At 48.4% G+C, this 10,826-nt stretch overlaps 1 protein-coding gene across 1 annotated transcript; it reads left to right on the top strand.

Moving 5' to 3' along the window:
- The first annotated feature begins 324 nt into the window (after window positions 1-324).
- Window positions 325-9,908, top strand: CUNH11orf91 (chromosome unknown C11orf91 homolog). The gene is made up of 2 exons (XM_050147108.1): window positions 325-8,493; window positions 9,652-9,908. Exons 1-2 carry the CDS (start codon window positions 7,995-7,997, stop codon window positions 9,735-9,737), a joined length of 585 nt encoding a protein of 194 aa, XP_050003065.1. The 5' UTR covers window positions 325-7,994; the 3' UTR covers window positions 9,738-9,908.
- Window positions 9,909-10,826: the final 918 nt, after the last annotated feature.

The following is a 10,826-nucleotide window of genomic DNA, read 5'->3' as shown; positions in this document are numbered from 1 at the left end:
GTAGGAAATCTCGAGGCCAGTCCAGCAGGTGCATTGGTAACTTCCCCTTGAGTCAACTGGAAGCCTGCAGGGGAACCCCAAGACTGATGATGCCATGACATCAGATGGCCAAAGCCAAGAAGGAGAGACAATACAGCGTTCCAGATGACACTGGGTCCTGGGAGGGGGTATAAAGGTCTGATTGACACGCACAATAAACGAGTCTGCTTTGCTACTGACCTAACTCCCCAGAGTCTGCGCCATCTTACCCCACCCCCAGGGTGTGGTAGCAGGAGGCAAGCAACAGTAGGTGTTGTTTTTTCCTTTTAATTTTAATGTGTGTGTGTGTGTGTGTGTGTGTGTGTGTGTGTGTGTAGCATGCATGTGGTGTGGAGGTGAGGGGTCAGAGGAGAACTCAGAGTTGCTTCTCATCTATCATGAGAGCTGGGAGCTTCGGAGCCAAGCTCTTTTACCTGCTAAGTCACTGGCCCCCAAGAGGCAGTTTTTTGAAAACAGAATCTGGGTTCTGCTGGATGAGGAAATGGAGGGGCTACTATTTCTTTCTGCACAAAGTTGTGCTGATGGGTTGGTGTCTGGCCCCACAGGTGGCTCTGCTGAGATCACCTGAGTAGAGATCAGGTCATCATTGGGTCTCACAGAAATGGTCATACCGTTCAGTGCTGGGCAGAAACGACCCCACTGGGCTGTCTTTAGGAGGTGAGCTGTGGGTTCAAAGCAGTACGGTGTGGGGGAAATGGCTCCTCTATCCTGGCCGTCAGCCCGTGCTTTAACATGGTGTGTGCATCCTGACAAAATAAGAGCCCGCCCGACTCTGTTCTAGCTGGCTTGAATGTGAGACTTCCTAAGAGAATGAACCAGATGTACAGACTTGTACATCTTTATTCTTAGTAGGGCCAGGTGATCTAGGTTGCTCAAGGTAAGTCTTTTGTCAGTCTTCAAAGCCTTTTAGCACACACTGCTCTCTGTGGCTTGTAAACCCATCAGAACCGATACTGGCTGGCTCTCTCGCTAAGAGCTGCTGTGTTGAGTGGGCAGTGTTGGCTAAGGTGGTGCTCACCTGACACTGTGGTAAGGGCAACTTAGGTGCTGGGCCTTAAACCTGTCACATTGAGCTCTGCGGTCACCCTCCCTCTATCCTCCTTGTGTGCACAATCTTGATGTACCTCAGGGTGACTTTGAAAAGAAACCTGGCATAGGACCCTGTCTTAGGGTTTCTATTGCTGTGGAGAGACACCATGATCACAGCAACTCTTATAAAGAAAGCATTTAATTGAGGTAGCAGCTTACAGTTCAGAGGTTCAGTCCATTATCGTCATGACAGGGATCATGGCCATGTGCAGGGAGTCATGGTGCTAGATATATCTTAATCAGAAAGCAACAGGAAGTGAACTGTCATACTGGGTATATCGAGCATATATGAGACCTCAAAGCCCACCTCCACAGTGACACACTTCCTCCAGCAAGACCACACCTACTCCAACAAAGCCACACCTCCTAATAGTGCCTCGCCCTATGAGCCTATGGGAGCAAATACATTCAAATTTCTACCGACCCTGACACTTTCATACTTTGAAGAAATCAATTCCTGCCTTTGTTTACAAAAGAAAATTTAAGCGCCTGTCTTTCATTGAACGGTTCCCCATCAGTGTAAGCCTTTCTAGAAACATCGTTTCTAGACACTAGCTTCATGTTGTTGGACTCTAGAGTCCAAACACCAAGGAGGAGTCGCCCCCAGAGACCACCCCTCACACCATAGCTGATGCAAAAGCATGAGGATTTTATTAATTCTGTCATGACAGGGTCCCTCAGCATTTGGAAAGCTGAGAGACCTCAAATAGCTGGTACAAGCTACTTTTAAAAGAGAAGGCCACAGAAGCAAGGGGGGTTGTTGAAAGGGCTATTACCAATAGTTGGCTGGAGAGCTGTTGCCAGATCAGATGAGGTAAGAGGTCATTTTGACCCCATTTCCCAGGTGACTGAATCAAAACATACGTGTATGGGTAATTGTTCAGAAACTGAGTCAACATCTTAAAGGTTATCTTGCCCCAATTTCTGGAGAACATATGTGCATGTGTAGCTGTTAGGTCCTTGGTTCCCAGGGGAGGAGGGGAAGCACTATGGCACGGAGGCTGAGAGGATTCAGAATTGTCAGAAATGGCTTCAGAATGGTCTTAAAGTTTTACAATGTCACATTCTGTTTGTAAATGCCCGCTGCAGATATTTTAATATAGCAGCAGTTTAGCATGTGGGTTAGTACTTGGAAGATATGCGTATCCCAGACTCTCTCTGGTCTCACCGTATAGCTGCAGAAACCTTGATAGCCTGTGATCTCCCTGCTTCTGCCTTCAAGTGCTAGGATTGCAAATGTGTGCCACCCTACCCTGTAGTGAGACTTCATTTGTATTTTAGTAAATAAAGCTTGCCTGAAGATCAGAGAGTAATCAGCCTTACAAACCAGGCAGTGGTGACACACACCTTTAATCCCAGTAGCCAAACTAGTTTGCCACAGAAACCAGGCTGGGCGGTGCATGCCTTTAATTCCAGTGGTGCACACCTTTAATCCCAGCCCTATAGAGGAACTTAAGACTGGAGGAGACAGCTCATAAACACAGTCTCATTCTGAGATTCCTGGATCACCATTTCAGATGGAAGTAGAGGTAAGAGAGCCAATGGCTGGCTGTTTGGTTTTTCTGACCTTCAGGTTGAACCCCACTTTATGTGTCTGGATTTTTATTAATCGTGCTATACTACCCTGTTTATGAGGTGCTAGAGACGGAACCAAGAGCTTCATGCACAGTAGGCAAGCAACTTATTACTAGTCCTGTTCATTGCTTTAAAGGAAAAACAAAAGCAACACTAGCCTGGGCTTTCTGCACACACCTTGGATCTGAAGGGGAATGAATGCATTTGTAAAGTATGTGATAAGCAGTATGCAGGTTAAATTATTGGGGTACTAGGGAGTGATACCCAAAACCACATTCGTGAACATTTTAGCCCCCAGCTGATGGTGCTATGGATTGGGAAATGACAGAATCTTTAGAAGGTGGAACTTGGCATGAGGCAATTGAGGGGCATGCTTCTGAAGGGAATACTGGGTCCTCATCTCTTTCCTCTCTCTGCTTCCTGGAGCCCATGAGGTTTGCTTTGCTCTGCCACACACTCGGTGCCCTAATGGTTTGCTTTGTCACAGACGGAAAAGCAATGGAGCCAGCCAGCCACGAGGCCTCTGAAACTGGAAGCCACAATAAACTTCCTTCTGTCCTAAGTTGTTTCTCTCAGGCATTCCCCCACAATCACAAAAATTGCCTAACATAGCAGAGAACAGGGCTGTTAGGGCTACTGAGGCCTCAGGCTTACAGCAAATCACCCCATACTTAACCCACTGCCTGATGGAAAGAGGAACTGACCAGAGGGCTCCTTTCCAAATTCTTACATTATTGGAATAAAATTCTTTGATGAATAATCTTATTTATCTCATCTAAGGCCCCTGTTCATATATACTCATCTTACAGGGGAGAAAGAAGAATGACCACCGAGAGCCTTATTTCCCGACCAGTGCCTACAGTAATCCATTGAAACAGTATTACTTCCGCCCCAGTCACTGTGCAGAGCCTCTGGCATAGGGAAGGATGGCTTATGGCCTGTAGGGGAAGTCCCTTCTAAACCAGGAGCTCAAGCTTCCTAGTCTGTGGAGGGGTCATTTCCTCTCTGTGATTAGCTTCCCTGAGGGTGGGTGGAGGCTTTGTGGTTCTTAGCCCTGCTATGCTTGGCCCAGTAAATCCCCATTCATCTGGTTGTAGGGAAATGTAGGTGTGGTGTGACGGATGGTGGTGATTTATGCTGAGCCAGAACTGGAGTTTTGTGTTGTAACTCATAAACCCAACCTCTCTGAACCCAACAAGACCTGGCACCTTTCAGCGCGGAATGCAGTGGTTTCTTTGGATCGCCAGCTCCCGAGCAATGACACTGAGACTTTTTATTAATTATGAAAGCTTACACTTGCTCCCAACTAGCTTGTAAAACTTAAATTAACCCATGCATATTAAGCTATTTTTTGTCACCTGGCTTATTACCTCTTCTCAGTATTGTACATCTGACTTCCTTCATGTCTGGCTGGGGAAATCTCCTGCCTCATATTCTTTCCCAGAGTTCTTATCTCTGCCTGAAAGTCCAACCTAACCTCTCCTGCCTAGCTTAATTAAACAAATCAGAAAATGCCGTAGGCAGGTGAGGTTAAATAGAGACGTGTTTGCACACAGTGTACAAAAAGATTATCCCAACAATGGTTGCGTGAGCACTTCTGTTTTCACAGTATGAGGAACTGAACCCAGAACGTTGTGTGGCTTCCAAGTGCTCTACAATCAGCTACAACTCTAGCCCTTTTTACTTTGAGATAGGTTTTTGTCAAACTGCCCAGGCAGGCCTTGAGCCTTTGCTATTCCTACCTTAGCCTCTGGAATAAACTTGACTTTCAGGCCTATACAGGTCCTGGCTACAGCCTAAGAACTTGTGTGAGGCATGACCCTAAGCATGATCAGTATGGTTGCTCCCATAATTCTCAGTTTTCAATATGAGTAGTATTACCTCTACCCAAGCCCACCGAGTGTTTAAAGATTACAGACAGATCACAGGCGGCACCAGTTTCCCTGGCTAGGGTATGGAATTTAGGCAGCTCTGCCTTGGGATTCAGTTAGTCCTCCCCTTATTAATCCCTTCTCTGTTCTGAGTTTCTAACTCGATCAAGTTTCTAACTGTTGCAACCAAAACTACTTCACTGAGACAGTTACCGTGAGAAAGGTTGGCATGAGAGCAAAACCCTGAGCTGTTGTGGGGAGGCAGTGAACAGAGCAAACGTCTGGGCATCCATTGGCAGTTACAATGATGGGACCTGCTGCAATGGGGGATTTGGCTCGCGCGGTCTCTGTTCCCTCCCTTCTAGGAACAGACACTTCAATTGCCTTTTGGGAAATTACATCTATCCTTTCAGTCTTGGGAAACTTAATAAAAGTTCCCATGACCAAAGCATAAAGAACAGGCATGTTTTCTTCTGGAGGTTCACCCAAGTGAAGTTCTGCAAAGGCCCAGTAAAACAAAATACACTTGTTATTGTTGAAACTGTGACTCTCAGGTGTTCAAGCAGCAGACAACCCAACTAATGTAATCAAATAAAATCGGATTGTTTTGTTGTTGCAGCCACAATCCCGAGATGAGCAGCTACTAGCTTTGGTCCTATTGGTCAGCACCGTCTGAGCTGCTATATTAGTGGGGGCTTCATCTTTCCCTCACAAACACGAAGTCCTGCACTGCATCCATGTTCAAAGCCTTGTGTTTCAGTTTTCCTTACTAGGAAATTAAATCTGTCTTACAAAACTCACAGGTGTCTTCTTGCTCATATATTCTGCCTGAGTCTGGACCGTGTAACTATGTGAGCTGCAAGGGGAATGGGGACAGCTGGTGTTTACTTCCTCCAGCCTCTGTGGGCGAAGGAAGCAAAGGAAAAGGACTGCATAGCCACATGGATGCCAGGCAGCAGCATCTCCTCTCTAGTGGCTACGCTGAAGGCCATACAGTTGATCCTGCTCTACTCCTGAGTTTGCCCTGGACTTTGCACCCCACAAATGCAATCCCCAAGCTTTCAGTTTTGTTAAGGTTTCAGTGTGAAATTCCCCCACAGGCTCAGCTTTGGGCTGCTGCTTCAGCTGGTGCTGCTATTTTAGGAGGTTCTGGAAACTCTGAGAGGTGGAGCATATCTGGAGGAAGCAGACCAAGTTTAGCACACCTGATTGTTCTGGTTGATAAGGTTTACTCGAACGTCTCATCTGCCAGACTTCTTACCCCTTACTCCACTAGCCTAGCTCACAGACTTTAGTTTCATTAACCTGTCTAATCGTTAACTTTCATTAACAGTTTCACTAATTTCAATTTTTCCTACCTCTGCAAGGACATGGGAATACGTGTACCCAGAAAAACAAGCATAGAGGCTGGATTGCATTTTTGAGAACATTTTTTGAAATAGTGGGAATTGTGGAGTGGGACTTCCCAAGCCCTCAAGTCCACACCAGCACAATGGATAATTCAGGCTAGCAATAAAGGGCTGTTTTGTGTTCCTTAGACTAGCATGGCCCTTAGATTATGACACAAACAACCTCCAGTAAGAGTCAGCCTACTTGCTAGAAGAGGAACTTGAAGACCAGAGGCCATGAAGGCAACCTTGGCCTTACCATGGTAGGACACAGGGTTCCCTTTTAAAAACGGGCTTTTGATATCAAAATGAAAGAATTTTAAAAACAAGGCACAGGGTAACTCGAGGACAATTTATTGGAGTTGGGAGGAGAAAACAATAGGTCATGCAGCTGTGGGGAGGGGAGGGGAAGAAAAGGGAAAGTTGCCCTCTGTGAGCCAGAAGCCAGAAAGTGCCCCAGTTGCCTAGTGGCCATCCGCAAGTAACTGGATGCGGGGAGCTGGAGCACGTAACAGGTATTTCGTTAGTGGGAGAGCTGTTGGGTAAATTTCTGTGCCTTAGGCACACCTACCATATTGTCCTTTTCATTGTTAACTTAGGCTCATCTTGTTTACATAATAAAACTCTTTACTGTAGGAGGTGGAGGAGGGACTCTTATCTCAAAGGACTCTTATCCCTCGTGGAGTTCTTATTTCTATTTTATAGACAACTGACTTAACAGCTCTGATGAGGTGGTTCTTTCACTAGAGCATTGCAGAAGACCCTGGTACAATTCCCAGCACCCACAGCCTCACCTGACTTCTGTGGGCTTCTCCGTGCCTATGAAACACATAAACTCATGCGCACACATAAATCATGCACACACATAACTTAAAAAAGGAAAAAAAAAACCCTGATTTACAAGTCAAGCACCACGCTAGGTGTGGTAATGCTTGCCTCTAATTCCACCAGGGAGAGAGACAGGAGGGCTGCTCTAACCTGGTCCACATAGAAAGTTCTAGGCCAGCTTGGACTACCTTACCTCAAAAACCAAAACAGCTTCTCCCCCAAGTCAAACTACTTGCCCAAAATGACCAGTTTGGACACCAGACTCCATCCTTTGCTGCCCACCCTATATATTTAGCATATATATGCACACACACAGCACTCACTTACGAAGCTGAGGCTGTCTGAGCTTTCTTGGCTCCCATCCATTCCAGTTCAGTCATGCTGGTGATCATTACGAGGACGTCCTCAAGGAAACTGACCCCCCCCCCTTAGCTAATGACTAATATTTCATAGAAATGAGCTGTACCTGTTCTGTGGGCAGAACATCCAGTTCTCAGGAATGGGTGTGGTGTTTGGGTGGCCCCATGAGGATTTCCTTTTGGTGTTAAACTACCTGTCAGCCCCTGATAACTTACATGTCTAAAAGAGAATTAAACTTCATAAAGAAAATAAAATTGTTTGCTTCGGAGTCATTACAAATTCAGACTGGTTCCATATTTCCAGGATCTTGCACAGTATCGCTAAATTTATCAAAAAAAAAAATTTTCCTCCTGTCTCTCTAGAGGATCAAGTCAGCCACCCATTTTCTCAGTTTCCTAAATAATGAGTCAAGTGTGCCAGAACCCGGCTGTTGGGAAATATTTTCCGCTCTCCGATAAAAGGAGAGGAAGGCTGAATTTCTCTTGTAACCTTGGCCAACTCCGGGAGCAGTATTAGTATTCGAGAGCAGCAGAAATCGAATTGAAGGCCGCAGGGAGGAGGCTAGCCGAGACGAAAGGGAGCCACGGCAATTTTGGAGCCAGTAGGGAAGAGCTGCAGCTGGGACCAACAAAGACCAAAAACGGACCCGGCTTTCCGCCCAGCCAGCTCGCGGGGCGGGGCCTTCGCTCGCGGGAGCCCCGCCTTCTCGGGGCGGGGCGAGGGCGAAGGGTGGGGCCGCGCTCCGTCGGGGCGGGGCCTGTGGAATCTCCGAATTCCTAGACGCGGGGCCTTGGCACGCGTCTCCCGGCGCGGGGTTCCTCTCACGCAGCCACCCTTTCAAAAGATGCCGAAGGGGCGGCGCGGCAGCCAGAACCCCAAGATGAGCCAGCGGCCGGCTCCGCCCCTCTACTTCCCGTCGCTCTATGACCGGGGCATCTCGTCGTCTCCGCTGAGCGACTTTAACATCTGGAAGAAGCTCTTTGTGCCACTGAAGGCGGGCGGAGCGCCGGCATCCGGGGTGGCAGGGATAGCGGGGGTCCGACCCCTGCCTCTGGCACCCCCAGCCACGGTGCCGCCGCCGCCTGGCCTGGGTCCCCCCAGCGAGCGCCCGTGCCCTCCGCCCTGGCCGTCCGGCCTGGCCTCTATACCCTATGAGCCTCTGCGCTTCTTCTACTCGCCGCCGCCGCCAGGGCCCGAGCCGGCAACTTCAGCCCTGGTCCCCGGCTCCACGACCTCCTGGCTCGCCTCCGCCTCCCACCCCGAGGAGCTGTGCGAGCTAGAGATCCGGATTAAGGAGCTGGAGCTGCTCACCATCACTGGAGACGGCTTCGACTCCCAGCGCTGTGCGTGACCGCCAACCGAGCCCAACCCTAGCTGCCCTAATTGTCCGCTAGAGTCCATCAGTCGCCAGAATGTGACCCCAGACTGTCCCCAGCCCTGAGTCCCACTTCCAAAATCTGCCCTCCAAAGGTCCAGACCCCCACGTGCTGAATTTCAACCGACCCCTACCTCAACACACCTGAGTTATTCAAGTCCTTAGTGTTAAACCCCACCCCTCAGGGGCTCGCCCTCTGGGTCTTGACACCTGAAGTACCCCCTTCCTAAACTTCGCCTTCCTACACAACAGTACCACATTTTTGTGGTCTGGAACTTCACCCACCACAGGCTGCCTATCTCTAGAGGCCTTAATCTTCAATATTCAGTCTTAAATTGGAGTCTGTGGATGGGAAGAGATGGTAGGAACTGCCCAAACCTTGAAAGCCCTCAGTCATTCAATGAGGAGCCCTGGCCTCTGCCCTTCCATGGGCCCCATGCCTTATAGCCCTCTGACAGAATCTTGGACTCTGACATCTGATCTTAGGACTCAGGTTTTGGGGATCTACCCCAGAGCTGACCAAGTGTATTGGTGTAAGCAGGAGTCCTCTGGAATATGAACTGATTCCTCTCTACTGGGCAGCCAGGGAGCTAAATCCAACTGCATTTCCAGAAGGGCCAATTGTTCAGGCTTTCGTAGTCATAGGCTGTCCTTTTTCGCCTTCTGTTCTAAGGCTTGAATTTGACTACTAGAGGAGGACAGATATCACTAAAGAGACCATTTCACCTGTAAATTACTCCCTTCTGCCACACAGGGAGGTGAAGTATGAAAAAAGACCAACTTAGGTTGGCACAGCCATGGGAATGGTCTCCAATTCATCCTGTGGGATACACTTTTGCATAGGCACAGGAGACGTCCCTAGAGTTAGTCTTTTCACTCATATGAGTTAGATGTGTTTGGGCTGCTAAGGAGACTTTAAGGTTGTACACACTTGCTTCTCAGAAGCTTGCCCTGGAAGTTAGAAGATTCCTCCTTTGAGCGGAGGTGGTGCACGCCTCCCAGTACTTAGGAGGCTGAGGCAGAGGGATCAGGAGTTCCAGAACAGCCTGGAGCGACATAGGAAGACCCTGAGAAACAAACCAAAAGCCTTCCCAGCTACAGCTGAGTCTATTTTGCTCTCCTGCAGATAAATTCCTGAAGGCGCTGAAAGATGAAAAATTACAAGGACTGAAGACGACCAGGCAACCTGGAAAGTCGGCCCCTGTCTCCTGAGGAGCTGCCCTCCAGAGCTGGGCAGCCACCTCCTTAGGTGTTAGTGCTTAGATAATGTGTCCTGTTTGTTGTCATTTCGAAGATGGTTATTTTCTATTCTGTCTTTACTACTGTTATTGTTGCTCCTGGAACATACGTCACATACAGTGCCTACTTACATGGTAAATCTCATGATGTCTGTCCTCTCTGCTGATGTTGGCGACCACTCTCAAGGGATGTAGGATTACTGTCTGACCTGCTATTCCAAGTCTCCTGTGGTCTAAGAAGCAGACCCAACACTGTCACTGCTAGACACAGCAGGTTGGCCTAGGGGAGAGACTTAAAGCCCCAAGATCAAGGCCCCACAGACTAATTGTGAAAGATAGTTCTCACAGGAAGCCCCACGGTCAAGGCAGTGGCAGGTGAGGAGCCTGTTCTCTGCTTTCAATGCGGCATTTTGAATGTTGCATCATCTGGAGGGGAAGGATAGTGTGTCTTCCCTCATGTGGCATAAAAAGCCTAAGAGGAGAAGGAACTCATTCCTGAAAACTGGCTTTATAGTGGCATTAATTTGATGAAAGAGGGGTGAGCTTGTGACCCACACACCTCTGTAAGGCCTTGCTTTCCACCACACACAGTTCACTAAAAATTAATCTTTCAAGATAATTTTGGAGGGAATAGAAGTATTCACATAACAGCACAGGGTATCTAGCATCTAGTAGAGAGACCGTTCTGAAGGGAAGCACCAGAGACTCATCTCAACAGGGCTGACCTCTCTCTGGGGTATAGACGCTGGGCAGTGAGTGAGTGGGGTGACAGGAACTCTGGAAGTTGCTTACACGTGTACACAGATTTGTGCAGCAGCCCCCAGCTTGAGGGTACAAATCTGCATGCCTACAGGCCCTGGCTGGAAACCCAGGTAGGACTGGCGAGCACTTGAACCCAGTGTTAAAGGGAACAGCTCCCTAGTGCAGGCGTTGTTGCCAAAGCTCGAGTGTGGGCGCAGGGTCAGGTGAAAGTCCTTGGTTTCTCGGTCTTAGCAACTCATCCAGATGGGATGGTTCCAAAACCCTATGCAGGCCAGATGGATGAAAGACGAACTTCCGTGGA

Source organism: Alexandromys fortis, unplaced genomic scaffold, assembly GCF_014885135.2.
Source record: "Alexandromys fortis isolate MF-2015 unplaced genomic scaffold, M_Fortis_MF-2015_v1.1 scaffold_12, whole genome shotgun sequence".
In the NCBI taxonomy this organism is placed as follows: domain Eukaryota; kingdom Metazoa; phylum Chordata; class Mammalia; order Rodentia; family Cricetidae; genus Alexandromys; species Alexandromys fortis.
Note: the sequence above shows the minus strand (reverse complement) of the source record. Positions and strands in the feature narration are given on the sequence as shown.

Coding starts and splice junctions, on each gene's coding strand:
- CUNH11orf91 (XM_050147108.1), top strand. CDS start 7,995: ATGCCGAAGGGGCGGCGCGGCAGCCAGAACCCCAAGATGAGCCAGCGG. Junction 8,494..9,651: donor CGGCTTCGACTCCCAGCGCT/GTGCGTGACCGC, acceptor GCTCTCCTGCAG/ATAAATTCCTGAAGGCGCTG.